Genomic DNA, 20,097 nt, shown 5'->3' with positions numbered 1-20,097 from the left:
TAAAAACTGCAGGGTTTGTATTAATGGAAGTCAGCTCAAGCATCAAACTGATAATATTGATAATATACGCTTGTAATTATACACTAAAAAACTATAAATTCAGTCGCTGTGCTAATAAAATGCAAAAATTCCTGAAGCAAACAAGAACCTGGCAGTAGCTGTACTATGAGTAGCATTATTCCAGTTGTTCTGAAGCTATAAAAAGCACCGCATACTGGTAGCAATGGGAACATTCACCATGCACTTAAAAGCTGTTTGGGCACAAAACAAGGTAAAATGCTTAGATACAACAGGGCACATTGATGTAAGTGCATGGAATTTTAAAGCATAATGAGCAAAAACTGCCTTCTTTTCTTTTCTTTTTTTTTTTTCTAGAGCACTGTTCAGCTCCTGCTTATGGTAGTACAGGGAATTGAACCTGGGACCTTGGAACCTCAGACATAAGAATCTTTTTGTATAACCATTATGTTACCTCCTGAGGCCCTAAGACTTGACTTGTATAGTAAGAATCCAAACCTTGATGATGGGGCAAGCATACAATTGGGGGGGGGGGGGCTCAGCAGACTGTTTCCCCCCAGGTTCTAACCCCACTTATGGACTCATAAAATCTGTGCTTACGGGAGTTGGGTGTTAGTGCAGCGGGTTAAGCGCAGGTGGAGCAAAGCTCAAGGACCAGCTTAAGGACCCCGGTTTGAGTCCCAAGCTCCCACCTGCAGGGGAGTCGCTTCATAAGCAGTGAAGCAGGTCTGCAGATGCCTATCTTTCTCTCTCCCTGTCTCCCCCCTTCATTTCTCTCTGTCCTATCCAGCAGTGACAACAATAATAACTACAACAAGGGCAACAAAAGGGAGTAAATAAATATTTTTTTTCCTTCAGGGTTATTGCTGGGCTCGGTGCCTGTACCACAAATCCACCGCTCCTGGAGGCCATTTCTTCCCCCTTTTGTTGCCCTTGTTGTTGTAGCCTCATTGTGGCTATTATTATTATTATTATTATTGCCATTGTTGATGTTGTTCTTTGTTGGACAGGACAGAGAGAAATGGAGAGAGGAGGGGAAGACAGAGAGGGGGAGAGAAAGACAGACACCTGCAGACCTGCTTTACCGCCTGTGAAGCGACTCCCCTGCAGGTGGGAAGCCAGGGGCTCGAACCGGGATCCTTACGCTGGTCCCTGCGCCTTGCGCCACATGCGCTCAACCCACTGTGCCACCGCCTGATCCCCATAAATAAATATTTTTTTTTAAAAAAAATCTGTGCTTACTGTAGAAAAAGAAAAAAACACCAAAAAATCTCGGTATTTAACAGCTGTATTCTTGTTCATTTCCAAGAGCACCAATGCTTCCTTACTGGTCCTTGTCATGTTGTGTTACCAGAAGATGAAAACATGGCAATCATCGTGGTCCGGGAGGTGGTACAGTGATAAAGCTTTGGACTCTCAAGCATGAGGTCCCGAGTTCGATCCCTGGCAGCACATGTGCCAGAGTGATGTCTGGTTTTTTCTCTCTCCTCCTATCTTTCTCATAAATAAATAAAATCTTTAAAACAAAAACAAAACCATGGCAATCATGTAGGGGTAGGCTCAGAAGTTGGAAAGTCACATAGCCTACAGGTTGGCAGCTACACAAGGTAATATGACAGTAAAAGCCTTTCCAGAGACTGGATTCAGCAGTGAAGAGATGACAGGGAGGAATGCCATGCAAGATGGAGAGAAACAAAACATGGGCCCTTGATATAGAGAAAGAGACAGTCTTGGTCCTTGACTTCTTGATCCTGCTTCCATTTGCATTTGGTGTGAAGCCTGATCAGATTTCATTTCCTGTTCTTAGATTCTGGGAGGTGTAGCCTCACAATAGTCCCCCCACACACACACAGTTATTCTTGAGTGAATTTGAGTGGGTTTCTCTGTTCCTTGCAACACAATGTACTCAGATTAATACAAGGGAAAACTGGGAATATGCATGCAGGGCTTGCATAAGCAAAAACACACAGAGAAAACTTATGTAGGGATGGGGGAATGTTATTATAAAGTGTTTGTTCACCTAAGTGCTCCCTAATTTCCTGACACTTGCCACCACAGACATACTCCAGCCACACATTCTCACAGGCTGACACTCAGGGACACACACACTGATAAGCAGTGACCAGACATCCATGCAGACACCCTGACACTCATGGACATGTGCCAGAATGCAAGCTGTGCCTGTGCTCTTCACACCCACACGGGCACAGAGATGCCACAGGCAAAAGAGCACCCACATGCATGAACACAGTGGCTCTGCCTGCCAGGTTCAGGGCAGGAGTAGAGGTTTAACTGGGCTCCATGCAGCTTCCCTCCCCAGTTGCCAAGTGACTCATCCTCAGGGCTGCTAATTAAAGCCAGGACAGAGGGGACAGAGGAGAAGGGAGGGAAAAAGAGAGAAGGCAAGTTTATTTTGGTGCCAAACAGGCATGCAGCCAGTGTAGGGGTCACCCATTTCTTGGGGCTGGGCCAAATGGGGGCAGGTAAACACAAACTGGATGGGGAGGCAAGGATGTTCTTTAACCCCTTTTTGCTCCTCCTGAGCTTCCTGGAAAGGTGTTTCCTTTGGGAAAATTACCTCACTTCCACCTCCCTCTGTCCCACTGTCTGATTTCAGTTCTACCCACTCTATACTCCACAACACACCCCCATTTGGGTTTGCCACTGTTGGTTCATCTCTTTCTGCAGGCTGCTTTAACATAGGCCCGGCACACAGGAAAGCTTTGTATGGACGTCCTTCTAGGGAAGGAGGGAGGAGGTAGGAGAGCCATGATTGGGTTGACGGTAGAACCTCTGATGATCTGGATGTGAATCCTAGTTCTACAATGGGTTGCATTCTTTGAACTCGCTAAGCCTTGGTTTCCTCTCTGTGAAGGACAGGATTATTGTGAGGATGAAGCAAGGGATTCCAGGTAAAGTGCCCAGGACAATAACTGTTGTTTTCACTATATAAGTGTTGCTGCTACTGCTGTGCCATGCTCCACCCCCACCCCGCCATAGCAGAAAGTTCCAAGTCTCACTCCACCACAGAGAACCTTGGGGACCTCAGACAAGTCACATAATCGCTCAGACCACTGACTCATGGACAATGAAGGCTTGTGATATGACACCATAGGTTTCCTATAAAGATGCCCTGACTGAGTTCCAGCTCTTCAATGTGGCTTGATGAATGACAGCAGTGCTTATCAGGATAGCAGGAGGACCTCACACTTTGGGGCCAGAGTGGTTTAAGAAGGAGGACGCTGTCAGAGTAGATGGGGGCTACAAAGAAAGGTACCCCAAAGTGGGTAGGACTAGAGTTATTCCACCCCTAAGTCAGAGAGCATTCAGCAGACAATTAGTGACAAGATCCCAGGAAAAGAAAGCAGTGGGAACACAGTGTTGGGCAGGGTGGGCATCCAGACTGTGCTGAACAGGAGGCATCATGGGAGGGAAGGGTTAGCTACAACTTAGGTGGCTCTAGGAACTACTGGTGTCTTAGGTGGATGGAGTAACTACAGAAGGTCCATGTGGTCTCAGCCATCCCAGATTGCCAGATCAAATCAAGAGAAACAGAAATTCCAGAATCTAAACTCCTGTTGGACAGCTGGGGTACTGAGGCCCAGAGTGGGAGGCCTCCTCTGGGTACATAGCCAGCACTGGCTTCTCCTCCCACTTCTCCCAACTACAGTGGCTCCTGTTGCCATGGGGACATCCCTGGTTCCTTGGTGTCACTGGCTCCCCTACCTCCTCCCTCCTTCCCTAGCAACTGGCCACCTTCTCCAGCTCTCATCCTTGTGTGCCTAGCAACCTCAGACTGCTTCCCAGCTCCCCCCCACCCCGCCCCAGTGCTCCTTAATTTCCAGTCACTAATCACTGCAACAGCATTGCCTCTAGATCTGGGGTCCCTCCACATCTGCTGGCTGAAGCATGGCCCCTCTTGTCCCTCTGTTTTCAAGTCATCAGCTTCTCAAGCTAGACGCATCAATATATGACAACAGAGTGGGTTGAGGCAGGAAAGAGGGCATTCAATGTGTTGAGCCAAGTATTTATGCCAAGTATTGTTTTACAACATCATTATTATTATTTTGTATGTTTATTTATTTTCTCCCACTAATCCAGAGAGGTTAGACTGATTGCCCCTGTTTCACTGCTGACGAAAGGAAGGATCGGAGAAGTGACTCCACAAAGAGCATGTGGCTCAGAAGCTGACTCTGCTAGCTTTGTGACCAATCTCTCTCTGGACCTTGGTACTTTTAGGTTTGATAATTTCTCAGGGACTGGTAGGAAGCCCAAACACCTTCCTCTGTACATAGCCCTGACCCAGCACCAACTGTTCAGCACTCATTCAATGTCACATATCCTACAGTATCCTATACTTTGAAGCTGGACTCTCCCATGGGTAATTTGCAACATACTGACCCTACTAACTCTTTGTTGTTCAGCTTTCACAACATCCAATGCCTGGCTCCTCTCCTTCATGGTTCTTTATCTTCCTCTGTAACACACACACACACACACACACACACACACACACACACACACACACACACACACACACACACACACACTTAGTTTAGTATAAGAGAGCAATGGGTTCCAAGGGACTAACAGATCTGTCCCAAGTTGCATAATTAGAAAGTGACCTATCCATGAATCGAACCCTTGCCATGGATCAAGTTGCTGCCCCTCCTAAGCTACAGAGTCCAGCCTCTTCCCTGGTTCCCACTGAAGACAGAAGGTATCTTCGACCCAGCCCCCAACTACCACCACCTGCACCTCCAACCTACCCTCACATGCACATTAGTTTCACATCTAGGGAATGCCCTCTGGATGACAGGTCTGCACAGTGGTCATCCATGATCCAGCTTAGACACTGTCATCTTCACAAAGGGATTCCTGAGCACTAACAAATGCAAGCTAGGTCTAGAATTTACATCTGGGTTCTGAGAGCATCCTTAGCTGACCCTATCTGTCCTTGGTCCCAAGTTAATGGATCTTCCTAACACACAAGATCTTGTCCCACAAATTCTATACATTTGGTCCTTTTCACAGCTTAAGTGTGACCCTTGCTTCCCCAGTGGCTGTGTTCCCAAAGCTGTTTGGCTTAGTTTTCAAAGGCTGTGGGTCCAGGATGTAGGTCCCAGTAAAACAAAGAATGCTAGCTCTGGAACGAGAGGGTCAGAGTATGATTCAGAGTGATGCCAGCCTGCCCTATTGCTCTGTTCTCCTTGGAGAATGCATCAGCCTTCCTCTTGGAAACAGGATTTTGCTCATTTTTCAATCAAGAATGCTAATTTATATCCAACAGTGCTGTTGTAAGCATTCAATGAGATTTTTCCCAGAGTTCTTAGTATGTGAGGAGCAAATGATAACTGCTTATATTACAAATATCAGGAGAGTTTGAGGATGATGATGATTATTATCTGCAAGGATGCTGAGAGCAACTGCAGTGATGACACGGACAGGACTCTGGGCTTGGTGCCAGACAAAACTGAGTTTGAATTCTGGCTCAGCCATCTATTAGTGACATGGCTGTAGTCAAAACCTACAAGTAGCCTGAACCTCAGTTTCCTTAACCATGAAACATGATAGGGAGCTGGGCAGTAATGCACCTACTTAAGCACACACAGTACTAAGCAAAAGGACCCATGCAAGAATCCAGATTTGAGCCCCCAGCTCCCCACCTGCAGGGGAGAGTGCTTCACAAACAGTCAGGAAGGTCTGAAAGTGTCTTTCTCTTGCCCTCCCTGTCTCCCCTTCCTCTCTCAATTTCTCTCTGTCCTATTTAATAAAATGGGGGGGGGTGGCTGCTAGGAGCAATGGATTCGTAGTGCAGGCACAAAGCCCCAGTCATAATCCTGGAGGCAAATAAATAAATAAAACAATGATGATAAGGCCACCAAGGTTCCACCTACAATGTTACTGGGAGGATCACAAACAAAAGAAAGTCCCCTATGACTTATGCAAGTTGTCACGCCTCAACATGTGTCATTAAATAACCTTAGTTATAGGTCTTAGGAACTCTCTTGCTGGGAAGAGCTGAGAGCTAGAAGTGCCTTAAGTTGGATTCCTCATTAAGAAGCAGGCTTATCAATAGGATTGTCTTGGGGCCTGTGCTCTCAGAATCAGTCCAAGTTGTCTTTTTAAAACCAACTGAGGGAAAAAGAGTAGGATTTGTGTTTTGTTAGACTTGTGCCTTCATAAATGCTAACACAGGGTGTGTGCATGCCATGCTTTTAAAAAGATTTATTTATTTATGAGAAAGAGAGGTAGAGAGGACCAAGCATCATTCTGGCTGGCATACACGATGCTGGGGATTAAACTCAAGACCTTACTCTTGAGAGTTTGGTGTTTTGTCCACTGTACCACTACTCAGACTGTGTACACCATACTACTTAGCTGCATGCTGGGACTAATTACCCCTTGTCTGGACACTGGGCCTGTGTCCATCACATTCTCTGTCCTTTCTTGCTAGCCCAAGGATTCCCATCCTACAGTTCCTACCTTGGCACTTAGAATCAGGGTGCTCTTCCCAGACTCCCTGTATGAGGTGCCAGGACACAGTGTGTCTTATGCATATCCATCTGCATGCTGGGATCTCTCCCCCCACACCCCTCTACTACCTGAATGCCAGTCCCTGTGTTACTGCACATGGTTAAGCAAGCTGTACCCTGCACGAGGCATGAGTATGAGCAGAAATGCAACCTGTGTAGTGTGAAGAGAACATTTCTCCAATTGATTCATTCAGTGGTTTCAACTCCTCACAAAGGCACTGTATATATGCCAATCATGGCTCTCACCAGGACCAGGGGTATACCCCATGCCTCTACTGCCTAGGCCTATCTCCTCTTAGAGGCCTACACCACCTGGTTGTTGAGACTGGGCCCCATTCAGAGCCTCCCATCATTCCCATATAGTTGCTGTACTTGATTCTTGAATCTTCACAAAACTGAGGGATTAAGGATTGAGGGGTACACAAATAGTTCTTGTTTCTGCCCCAGGGTTACTCCCACCTCCTCAAGCAGCAAACTGAGACCATACCTGAAAGTTTACTAAAACCTACCAAGTCTTTTTTCTTTTACAAGAATACATACACAGAGATAAAAATGTGTACCAGCCATCATACTGTATATTTATATCTAGGATGTATCACATCAAAAGTCCACCCAATCCACACTACTCAAGGGCCAGTGACATTTAGGAGAAACCCACATGACTAACAGGAAAGTGCAGCTTCTATGTTGCCTTCTTCTCCTAAGGGCAGAAAGCAGAGAAGGTTCCAAGCCCCAACTTCTCCACAGGTTAGCTGTCCCATCTGGGCAGCTCCTGTGAGTCCCTCCAGTGTTCAGCCCCTAAAGCAGCCAGGGTCAGAATGACTATGAAAGTATTCATGCTCTCCCCACACCTGTCACATTCACCCAGTCCTCCCACCCTGCTTTATAGTGATCTCTGATACCAATAGGACAAAACCCATTGAGTTGGCCCCCACCCCTGCCCATGGATCCTAAAGTAACCCATCAGAGGGCCCCACCCCAGTCCCTGCCCTATCTCCCAACTACTATGAAAAAAATGAGGTACTGACCTGACTGTTCTGGAATTCTCACCATCCGATCTGAAAGGGAAACAGAAAACAAAACAAACAAACAAACAAACAAAAAAACCCGACAGTCAGTATCTGTTCTCTAGCCTTCCCATCCCCCTATACCCCACACATACTCTATCCTACGAAGTGGCCTTGTGGCCTAACACATGTCATGAACAGGAAGGGAAGGATATTTCATGCAGAGAGTAGTCAGCACAAAGATCGTGAGATGGCACAAGGCCTGATCAGTTGTTGGCCCAGGGAGGACAGTGGCTAGGGTACAAGGGGGAAATACTAGCTAGAAAAAAAGAGCAAAGACTAGCCAGGAACTGACATTGTGGGAATAGTTGGTTATAGTGAAGAGTGAAGCTGTGGGCAGTTGCCAAGCTTGAATTTTAAACACAGGAGAGCAGGCTTCAGTCACTGGCTCTGCCACTTAGCAGCCCTGTAACCCAGTGAGTCACTTCCCCTCTTGGAATCTGAGCCTCAGTCTCCCCACTTGTAACATGAAGCCAATCTTCCCAGGGCTGTGAGGATGATTAAACCCCTTGGAACCCAGCAGATAAATGGCAGGTATTATTAACAACATAGAAAAGGCTTTGCCAATTGCCTGGTCCAACCTGCTTATTTTCTAGATGAAGAGAATGAGGCTAAGAGGGTAAATGAGTCAGCTGTCGGGCACCTTTCTAGTAACACTGGTCTGCCTTCTTCATTGCCTCCTTGGAGGCAAATGAAGGATGAGAGACAAGAACAGAGTGGAGGACAGCTTTGAGGGAACCAAGGAATGAATGAGTGAAGTTTATTACCCATCTAGCTGCTCCTCCCCCAAGTGTGTGTGTGTGTGTGTGTGTGTGTGTGTGTGTAGGGAAGGGAAGGGAAGAACATAGGGGAGGAGGGAAAAAAACAAACAGCTTCGGAAATGGCCTTCTTTTCATTCCCTTTGTCTTCTTCCTTCACCCCACCCACCCCTCCTCTCTCTCAGGCCAGACTACAGAGGAGACAGAAAGGAGCATATCACAGGTTCTGTCCACAGGTGACAGAAGTTATCAAAGGGGAGAAGTCATTGATACTGAGTACAGAATGACAAAGGGACAGACAGGAAAGGGAGGTAAATCTCAGAACTAAGTATTTGTTGGGAGTGAAGGGGGCAGCCACCAGTGAGGTGGGGTAGGCAAGCATCAGGGTGCTGAGCACAGACAGTGGGTGAGCACTGTTCTTTCGGTTCTGCTTCTTGCTAGCCATAGAATCCTGGGGAAAACACTCCACCAAGTTGGGCCTCAACTTTTCACTTGGAAAATGGGTGAGCTGGCGGCAAGAATTCCTCTCTTCATAGAGTGGTTAGAAGGTTCAGCCTAGCACATACCCTGAACATGGGATGTGTTCAGGTAACAGTGGCACCAACCTTTAGCATTTTTAGACCTCTGCAGAAGACAGAGGACCAAAACCACAAAGCACCTTTTCACATTTATTAAAACTTTCCATCTCAGTGGCCAGGTGTTGGCTTACCCAATAGAGTGCTCATGTTACCATACATGAAGACTTGGATCAAGCCCCTCCCCCTCCAATCCCTACCTACAGGAGGGAAACTTCACAAGTGGTGGAACAGTACTACAGGTGTTTCTCCCGTGTGTGTGTGTGTGTGTGTGTGTGTGTGTGTGTGTGTGAGCCCTGGCTATAACCCTGGTAGTAAAATAAAAGCAAGGAAGGAAGGGAGAGGTTGAGGGAGAGAGGGAGAAAGACAGGGAGGGGGAGAGAGGTAAAGAGAGAGTGAGAGAGACCATCTTTCCATCTTACTCTATAATCTGCTTCTAAGGTCTAACTCAATTTTTTTCAGGTACCAGGTTGAGTGGCCCAACCTTAGTGATTCTTCAACTGCTTACAGGATTACAGCCAAGACCTTAAGCTTGTCTCCATAAAAATCTCTTCTTCAAGCAGGCTGGTCTCCTTACCACCCCACCTGAGCTCCACATCTAGCACAATGATTCAGTCTACTGTATCAGTCCCCAAGACAGGAATGTAAATGTTGAAGAAGCCCATAGTCTGGTACCTTTGGAGGACAAGCAACGTATATAATCACCTTTATCATCATGAGAACAATTGCCATGTGCCTACTACTCTTCCTATCATCTCTTTGGATCCTGCAAAATGGGAGTTACTTTTCCAATGTTAAGATGAAGACATGGAAACTCAAGGAAATGGGAATCATTTACTCTGGGTCATGTGAATGGGGAGTGTAGCATGAATCCTAAAGCTCTAAAGTGCGTGCTCTTACCACCATGTGCCATGGCCCAGTAGATCATTACTGAGTATCCACACACTGTTAATGTGAGTTCCTTTATTCCATTCCCTAATGCCAAGTCAGACCCTTCATCTCCAGGACCCCTTCTTCAGAGAGGTTACCAGATATGTTCCAAAACTATTTCTCTCCTTCCTCCTTTCCTCTTTTTCTTTCTAAAGGAATGCTCAGCTCTGGCCTATGATATTGCTTGGGATTGAGCCTGGGATATCTGATGCCTCAGGAATGAAGAACTGTTGTATAAATCAATGTGTTATTTCCCTCAGCCCTCCAAAAGCACTTTTCAATGATTTTATTGATGGAGGGGTTTAATGGTTTATACTATATATATTATACTATATATTATACTATAATGGTTTATAGTATAGTTATTGATACATGGGCACAATATCTTCCCATGTCTGCACAACATTGTCACCCCCCCAACTTAGGTTCTTTTTCATCATCATGCACTAGGACTCCAATACCCTATCTATCCAAACCATTTCTTTTTTTTCTAGACAGAGGTAGAGATGTAAAGAGGTAGAGAGAGAGAGAGAGAAGAAGAAGAAGAAGAAGAAGAAGAAGAAGAAGAAGAAGAAGAAGAAGAAGAAGAAGAAGAAAAGAAGAAGAAGAAGGAGAAGAAGAAGAGGAAGAAGAAGAGGAAGAAGGAGGAGGAGGAGAAGAGGAAGAAGAAGAAGAAGAAGAAGAAGAAGAAGAAGAAGAAGAAGAAGAAGAAGTAGAAGAAGGAAGAAGAAGAAAGAGGAGGAGGAGGAGGAGACAGACAGAGAAACTATAACACTGAAGCTTCCTTCAATGCAGTGGGGGCTGGGCTGGAACCCAGGTTGTGCACATGGCAAAGCAGCACACTATCCAAGAGAACTATTTTGCCAACTCCCCAAAAGCATTTCTAGGTGCTATGTATATGGCATCAAGTGACCCTCAATATGAGAGTACATCCCATTTCAGGGATTTACAGCCTTTATGCATTTAGTAAATTATTATTAGTAATCACATATAGGTAGCAATTATCATTAATGTCAGGCTATCCTCCACCTCTCCAGGTTTGATGTAGTGCCCAGTGGTCCTTCCACCTCTCACTTCATGAAGCTGGGTCACCATTATTTTTGGAAACAACACAGCCTAGTAGAAAAATTGCTAGATAATAGCCAAAACCTGGAAGCAACCTAGGTGTCTAAAAACAGATGAGTGTCTACAGAAGCTGTGGTATATGTACACAATGGAATACTACTCAGCTATTAAGAATGGTGAGTTCTTTCCAAGCTTTGGGTCCATGATTGCTCAACAATTTGTTTGGCTTTGTATGTTAACTCTCTTTTCAGTCACCAGGTTCCAGGTGTCATCAGGATGCCGGCCAGACTTCCCTGGATTGAAGACCCCACCAATGTGTCCTGGAGCTCCGCTTCCCCAGAGACCCACCCTACTAGGGAAAGAGAGAGGCAGACTGGGAGTATGGACCGACCAGTCAACGCCCATGTTCAGCGGGGAAACAATTACAGAAGCCAGACCTTCTACCTTCTGCAACCCACAATGACCCTGGGTCCATGCTCCCAGAGGGATAGAGAATGGGAAGGCTATCAGGGGAGGGGGTGGGATATGGAGATTGGGCAGTGGGAATTGTGTGGAGTTGTACCCCTCCTACCCTATGGTTTTGTTAATTAATCCTTTCTTAAATAAAATAAATAAATAAATTAAAAAAAGAATGGTGAGTTCACCTTCTTCACCTCATCTTGATTGAGCTTGAAGGAATCATGTTAAGTGAGATAAGCCAGGGAGAGAAGGATGAACATGGGATGATCTCACTCATGGAAAGAATTTGAGAAATAAGGACAGAAAGAGGAAACACAAAGCAGAACTTGGACTGGGTTTGGTGTATTGTACCAAAGTAAAGGACTCAGGTGGCGGGAGGGCTTTCAGGTTCTGGTGCAGATGGTAGATGAGGACCTAACTGGGGATGAGACTGTTTTGCAGAAAACTGATAAAATTTTACATATGTATCAACAACTGTATTTACTGTAAACCATTAATCCCCCTAATTAAAAAAAGTAAGAAAGAATGACTGCTGGACCCCATTATAGCACATTCCTTAATGGCAACATTTGCACAAGTGACTTCTCTCTGGAGCTATAGTGGTTGAGTTCCAAACAGTCTTCAAAGCCTTCTTTTTTCAGTATTTTATCTTTAATTTTCTCTCTCTCATCAAGATTCAGCTGTTTACACATGAAAGACTCAGAAAGAAAACAAACAAGAAAAGCAGACTCAGAATACTAAGTTTCCCTTCTTCAGTTCATGTTAGGAGAGGAGATGAATTTCCCTGCTACACTCATAGACTTAATGAAAGGTCACTTAGTATCCTGAGGTCTCTCAAAGAATTTGCCAATGCCAATTCCCATCTTCAGGAGTGGTGAGAAGACAGTTATCAATTTAAGAGACCCATGACTAGATAAGATGAAATTCTGGAGTTGGGCGGTAGCACAGCAGGTTAAGTGCATGTGGTGCAAAGCACAAGGACCGGTGTAAGGATCCCAGTTCAAGCCCCCGGCTCCCCACCTGCAGGCGAGTTGCTTCACAAGCATTGAAGCAGGTCTGCAGGTGTCTATCTTTCTCTCATCCTCTCTGTCTTCCCTCCTCTCTCCATTTCTCTCTGTCCTATCCAACAATGACAACATCAACAACAATGATAATTATAGCAACAATAAAAACAAGGGCAACAAAAAGGAAATAAATAAATAAAACATTTAAAAAATAAAAGAAAGAAATTCTGGAGAGAAGGTATTTGGATGCCCCAAGCAAGGTTCTCAGTTTTTGAAGAGACCTGCATCATCCCTGGGCAAGAGTACCATTTTCCCACCCCCACCCCCAATGTTCTTGGGATGAGCCTTGCTCACAGTTGTCTTTATTAATTTATATATTTATTAATTTTTTTGCCACCAGGGTTATTGCTGTGGTTTGGTGCCTGCACTACGAATCCATTGTTCCTGGAGGCCATTTTTTCCTATTTTATTGCCTTTGTTGTTGTTGCCATTGCTGCTGTTGTTGTTGTTGGATAGGATAGAGAAAAATGGAGAGAGGAAGGGAAGACAGAGAGGGGGGAGAGAAAGATAGAAACCTGCAGACCTGCTTCACCGCTTGTGAAGTGACCCTCCCACAGGTGGAAACCAGGGGCTTGAACCAGGATCCTCATGCTGGTCCCTGCACTTTGTACCATGTGTGTTTATCCCACTGTGCTACTGCCCAGCACCCACAAAGTTGTCCTTAAAAGAACAAAAAAACCCTTCTTCCACTGGTATTCAGTCTCCTATCTGTTAGACACCTAATTTTTTAGAAATACACTTAAATCCTGAATGGAGGACCAGTCTGTCTCTTTCATGTGACATTGCCTATCTTGTTTCTGATGTTTTCTCACTCAGAAAATATGGTGAGGATGAAGTGTTGGCTCACCAGTAGAGTGCACATGTAATCATGTAACCTGCTACAGTTGTCCCAACATCCTCCTCCTCCCCCATCATCCTGTTATCTCACTTTGGTGTTGGATTTCCTGCTAACATTGATCCTTTACCCTGTGTGAGAGAAAGCACGCATGTGTGCACGGACATGTGTGTGTGTGTGTGTGTGTGTGCCTTTTTTTTTTTTTTTTTTTTAGCTGTAGCACATTCTCCAATGCTTCCTGGGAAAGAAGGACATAACATCTTTAGATCTTACATGTTTGGAAGTTGATAATTCAAATGGGCATAAACTTTTTTTTTCTTGCCTCCAGGATTATCACTGCGCTTGGTGTTAGCACTATGAATCCACTGTTCTTGGAGGCCATTTTTTCCTCATTTTTCACTGGATAGGATAGAGTGAAATTGAAAGAGGAGGGGAAGATAGAGAGGGAGAGTGAAAGATAGGCACTTGCAGACCTGTTTCACTGCTTGTAAAGCGATGCCCCTGCAGGTTGGGAGCCAGGGGCTAGAACCAGGATCCCTGCAAAGGTCCTTGTGCTTCATACTATGTGTGTTTAACCTGGTGAACTACTGCCCAGCCCCCTGGGCATAAACTTTTATTTTAGAAAAGATCTATATTCCTCTTAAAATTTTGGGAACAATGCTCCATTGTCTTTCAGCTTCCAATGTTACTATTGAGAAGTCCAATGCTAGTCTCTTCTTAATCTGTCATATATGATATTCCCTCTTCCCAAGCTTCTACCAAGTTTTAGAATACCAAGTATTTTAGAATACTTGGTATTCTAAAATTTCACAGTGGCATACCTTGGTTTGAGTCATTTTATCATTTATTTTGCTGGTCATTCAGTGGTATTTTCATTCTTTCAGTTCTGGGACATGTTCTTATATTATGCCTCTGATCATTTCCTTCCTGCTGTTTTCTCCATTCTCTATTTCTAGAACTTCTATTGTTAGATGTTGGAATTCTTCAACCGATCCTCCAATTTTCTCATTGTTTTTCTTCTTTTTCCATCTCTTCATTTTACCATCTTGCCTCCTAGGATACTTCCTCACCTTGTACTTTTTCATCTTTCTGCTGAGATGTTTATTTTGATATTTACCATCTTTAATTTTCCAGTTTCTTTTCTTCACTACATTATTTCTGTTCAAGTTCCTTTTTTTATGTTTGTTTGTTTTCTTGGCCATCCTTTTAGGTTGATGGTCTTCTCAGATAACACTGAGAAATCTGATCATCTCTGCCTATCTAGAACTTGGGTTTTTTTTTTAAAAAAAATATTTATTTATTCCCTTTTGTTGCCCTTATTGTTTTATTGTTGTAGTTATTATTGTTGTTGCTATTGATGTCGTCATTGTTGGATAGGACAGAGAGAAATGGAGAGAGGAGGAGAAGACAGAGAGGGGGAGAGAAAGACAGACACCTGCAGATCTGTTTCACAGCTTTTGAAGTGACTACCTTGCAGGTGAGGACTTAAGCCAGTCCTTGCACTCTGCGCCCCCTGTGCTTAACCCCCTGTGCTACCATCGGACTCCCAGAACTTGGAGTTTTAAGTGCCAATTGTGTTTACATTTAATTTGCATGAAATAGAGTATACCTATCTTAAGAGTCCTTGGCTGGTGATTCTGGCAGTCAGTTCCCATGACACTAACAACCTGATGGGATGAAGCTTTCTTTCACTGGTCATTGAGCTTTGTGCCACCCGCACTTAACCTGCTGGTCTACCGCCCAACTTCCAAGGGATGAAGCTTTCTAAGTAGTGTACTCTACTGCAGAATTACTCAGCGGAAGGCCTATTCTTTTGTTTGGGGGAGGGGAGCAAATATCTTTTGGAGGCATTTTTTAAAAATACAGAGACAAAATGGGAGAGATAGAGAAAGAAAGAGCCAGGGAGAGAAGGGGAGGAAAATAGAGACAGGGAGAGAAAAAGGGAGACAGAGGTTGGGGTGGGGGGACACAACACTGAAGTTTCCTTCAAAGCAGTGGGGGCCAGACTTGAACCTGGTTCAGGTCTATGGCAAAACACTGAGCTATTTAGCTGGCCCAAAGGACTTTTTCTATTTATTGTTTTAAAGATTTATTTATTTACACACTTTTTTTTTTTTACCAGAGCACTCATCAGCTCTGGCTTATGGTGGTGTGGGGGAATTGAACCTGGGACTTCGGAGTCTCAGGTGTGACAGTCTATTTGCATAACCATTATGCTATCTATCCCCAGCCTTATTTATTTATTCTTTTAAATTTATTTTTATTTTTACTTTTTTTTTTTTCTTTTTCACCAGAGCACTGCTCAGCTCTGGCTTATGGTGGTGCGGGGGTTTGAACCTGGGAACTTTGGAGCCTCAGGCATGAGGGACTCTTTGCATAACCGTTATGCTATTTACCCCTGCCCTTATTTATTTATTTTTTTTTACCAGAGCACTGATCAGATCTGGCATATGGTGGTGCAAGAGCTTGAACCTGGGACTTCAAAACCTCAGACTCATGAGTCTCTTTGCATAACCATTATGCTATCTACCCTTGCCCAAGATTTATTTATTTATGATAGAGAGATAGGAGAGAGACACACACTGTCACTTTGGTACACGTGATGCTGAGGATCAAACTAGAGACCTCAAGCTTATAAGCCTAGTGTTTGATTAAATGAGGTTGGAAGAGAGCAACTAGGATCTGCTAAGGGAAATTCCATATTCTCCCTGTTTTGGTTCCATACTTTGTCTTCCCTTTTCTATCCACAGAACTTGTGAATCTTGAACTTGTGAATCTAGGGCTCTCTGGGTACAACATTTTACTTCTGGTCAGTATTCCAAATCTTATCTATTTCTACTTATTTTATTCCGATAAAATAAGCAGCCAAGGTGGGGGGGAAGCTTATTCAACTCCTTATGTTTACCAGGAAGTTCCCATTCTTATTCAAGCCAACTCCTATTCATCTTTCATGAATTATTCAGGCAGCCTCCTCCAGGAAGTGTGTCCCCTTGGCTAGATAGGATCCCCTGCTCTGTTCTCCCACAGAGTCCTTTTCTTGCCTCCGTGGTAGCTCTGAGCTCTGATCAAATTGTTCTGAAAGTGCTCATTTCCATGCCTAGCTCTCCCTGCAGTCTGGGAGATCTGGGGCTCTGTCTTCCTCATACCTGTATGCCCAGTATTCAGGGTCTGGTCCACGGTGTAAAAGGCAGTAGCCATGAAATTCCCTTTTTATGCAGTTGTTTGTTAAGTGCTTTTAGTATGAGTTGCTTGTAGTATGAGGTGTAAAATTCCTTGCCCCTTCCCCCTTGAATAAGCAGGACCTAATCAGTTAAGGCCACCCATTGTTCAAAGGACCCTGCCTGAGGACAAGCCTTATCAGGACCTCATCAGTTAAGGCCACCCATTGTTCAAAGGACCCTGCATGGGGACAAGCCTTATCAGGACCTTTGAACAGACTTTGTGGTGTGCTGTCTACCGGATGGGTGGTCATAGCCGATGGCAGGAGGATGTGGTGACCCTGCCTGGTTGAATTCTATTGGTTGTGTGATCTTACTATATTTGAAACTAGCCCGCGCTTTGCTTTGAATGGATCATGCTTTTGCTAAGTTTGAAATGATTGGATCTTGTGTTTGCTATAGCCCATTATTGGATGTAGGTTGATAAGGTGATGTGCTCCCCCTCCCTGAGTGTAGTCTGAATTCCTATAAATTGTATGGTTTGAGCCCTGTTCGGGGTCGAGTTTGGTAGACTAACACCAGTCACCATCTCGGCCCGGATTGCAATTCGTTAATAAACATCTTTGCTTCCTTACAGTGGATGGTGGTTTGATTTATGCTCGCTAACACACGGAGGTACAGAGTAAATTTGTGGTGGTGGAATAAATGAGTAAATGAATGACAGTGAGACTGAATCAGACCCAGCCAGAAGTACCATCTAGAAAGCGAAAGAAGCTAGATACAACTGTTTCTCTTCAAGCCCAGTTATCTAAAAGCTTTATGTTCCCTAAGAGCTGTATGTTCAAGAACAGCCACCGCAGTGTGATTAAACCAATGAATAAAAGGGTCTGGCTTCCATGTCTTATATTCAGACAATGACTACATGCATTATAGTTTATCATTAACATTAAAAATGATGGTTGCGAAGAATATGCAATTACAAGAAAAATGTTCTAATGGGGAGAAAAACACAAGAGAAAATTGCTTGTGGTCTATTATTTCAACTACATGAAAAGAATGCAGAGAATGAGGCACTTAACACCAAATGTTCAGAGTAGCTGCCTTTCTAGAATTATGGGGAATGTTTTTCTCAAGTTTCCCAAATTTCTAATGGAAGAATGCATTAAATATATAATTTTTAAAGCACTAAAGAAATGAAGATAGCTATCCTGAGAGTGCTATGAATAAGACAGAGCAAAGGGGACTTAAGGATCTGTGTGTTCAACCAGCAGCACTTGCTGGGAAGGCTCCATTCTTTCCTGGCCACATAGCCTGAAGTTGCAGACCCATGGAACATTCTTCCTTTAACTGCAAAGCAGAAACTAGTTCAGAAAGCCAAAGGTGGAACTAGAAGATCATGGAACTCAGATTATTACAAATCTCAATTTCATTGGCCATACTGGGAAACAGAGGCCCCTCCACTGAACCCCATACTTTAGAAGACCCCTCCCACTTAGATAAAGTGTTTGTGGGGCCAAGGGCATGTGCCCATCAGAATCTTTGACCCTTCACCTCCTACAGTGTAATCCAAGAACACCAGACCCCAGAATTCCCTGTGAATATTTCTCGAACTGTATAGTCTCACTATTTGGGTCTATCTGCTAGGTCCAAGGAGATGAGGTAGACAGGGCTTGGAGAGACAGATGGGGCTGCAGTGTCTATACACACCTTAAGGTACTATATGAAGCAAAGCTGTGACAAGAATGGAGAGGGCCAAGGGCCTCAACTGCTTCCTTGCCTCACCCTACACATGTAGAGGTAGTCAAATGCATAGATCCCTAGGCCTCAGGGCTTACAGGAAGGTCTGACTCTAAGTAGTGAACAGATCTGGACTCAAATCCATGTATTTGCTGTGCAACCATTGATGAATGTGTTTCCCTTTCTAAAGCTCAGTTTTCCCAACTATAAAATAGGTATACTAATTCTAACTTCAGAGAGTTATAAAGTCAGTTGACAACGGAAAAGCATAGTGGTTATGTGCACAAGCTTAGGGTTAGACTGGCCTCTGCCTGCATGCCAGCTCTGCTCCTCTTCATCATGTGATTTACACCTTTTAAGGCTCAGTTTGCTCACTGATACAATGACAATAACAGCTGCACTAACCTTGTAAATTTACTGGAAGAACTGCAGCTATAACGAATATGTAATAACATTGGAAAATGCCTGAGAAAAAGGATGCTTAGTAATGGCTGTGCAAATATTTGTTGTCGTGGAGTTGATCACACAGTTTGTACTCCCCATGCTTTTGCTCGTATTTTTCTCTGTAACACATACCACTATTTGACATAATCTGTATTGAGCTTATCAGGTCTTTTTTTTTCTGTACCTGCGTACCCCTATATACATACTAGAATGTCAGCCCTGCAGGGCAGAGATTTTTCTTAGTTTTGTTCACTGTTTCCAAGTGCCTAGAACAGTATGAGGTACACAGAAGATGCTCATCAATAGGTGAATAGATACGTGGGACATAGGGTAAAAAGGCATTCATAGCAAAGACCACAGTCTTAATACAGGGATTGAAGCATAAAGAATTCTACTAAGCTTCAGTAAGACTTGACTGCAGATTTAGGAAGGTAGGAAGTGGCTAGAAAGATGAGCAGGGCTGGGGCATTAACCAAAGGAGCCCACAAAAGCTTGTTTTACTTTATTTTATTTTATTTTATTTTATTTTATTTTATTTTATTTTATTTTATTTTGCCTCCAGAGTTATTGCTGGGGCTCAGTGCCTGCACCATGAATCCACTGCTCCTAGAGGCCATTTTTTCCCCTTTTTGTCGCCCTTGTTGTTTTTGTTACCTTGTTGTGGTTATTATTGTTGTTGTTGATGTTGTTCGTTGTTGGCTACGACAGAGAAATCGAGAGAGGAGGGGAAGACAGAGGGGGAGAGAAAGATAGACACCTGCAGACCTGCTTCACAGCCTGTGAATCAACTCCCCAGCAGGTGGGGGGCAGGGGCTCAAACCGGGATCCTTGCGCTGGTCCTTGTGCTTTGCACCATGTGCGCTTAACCTGCTGCGCTACTGCCCGACCCCCCCACAAAAGCTTCTTTATGCCATAAGTAGTGTGCTGACCTATTTGATATGATCAAGTAGTAGAAAAGCACTAGGGGAGTGACTCTCCAAGTACAAGTGGGACCTAAATCATGACACTGTGAAGAGCAAAAGTAAAAACAGTTTGAAAGATAATTCAGATGGGAGGAAGGGGCCCATCTGAATGAAGGATCAGAAGAATCAGACCTAGAAACAACAAACAAAAAAAGGATGTAGGTATGAAAGTCAGGTGGATGAGTTAATGGTGACAAGGAAGAAAATTTTATAAAGGTTATCAAAAGAAAAGACCAACTAAATGAACCACAGGACCAATGAGAAAGCTTGGTGGATAACGTAACTAGTTACTTTAAGCAGTGGAGCCATATAACACTGAAGCAAGGTGAAGACAAAAGGATGTCAGGACTTTGCATTGCCACACTACCATCTTGTTATACTTTTGCTGATGATTACTCTTACTATAGTCCTTGGTTGCTATGATTCACTGAAGAAGTTCTGAGATGATAACGATTGAGATGGCTACATATTCCAAGGAAGTATGTGTTT

General features: G+C 44.1%; 1 protein-coding gene across 6 annotated transcripts in view; it reads right to left on the bottom strand.

Annotated features, from left to right (window-relative positions):
* IQSEC2 (IQ motif and Sec7 domain ArfGEF 2) overlaps positions 1–20,097 on the bottom strand; it is a 94,605-nt gene that overhangs the window by 56,419 nt on the left and 18,089 nt on the right. For 4 of the 6 annotated variants that reach the window (XM_016191583.2, XM_007530845.2, XM_060183533.1 and 1 more), the window contains exon 2: positions 7,583–7,612. The exons of the other annotated variants lie outside the window; for them this stretch is intronic. In XM_016191583.2, coding sequence (XP_016047069.1) covers positions 7,583–7,612 — 30 coding nt within the window. The remainder of the gene's footprint in view (positions 1–7,582; positions 7,613–20,097) is intronic. 6 annotated transcript variants of the gene reach the window in all.

Source organism: Erinaceus europaeus, chromosome X (assembly GCF_950295315.1).
Source record: "Erinaceus europaeus chromosome X, mEriEur2.1, whole genome shotgun sequence".
In the NCBI taxonomy this organism is placed as follows: domain Eukaryota; kingdom Metazoa; phylum Chordata; class Mammalia; order Eulipotyphla; family Erinaceidae; genus Erinaceus; species Erinaceus europaeus.
The sequence above is the reverse complement of the archived record's forward strand: the minus strand, read 5'-3'. Positions and strand labels throughout refer to the sequence as shown.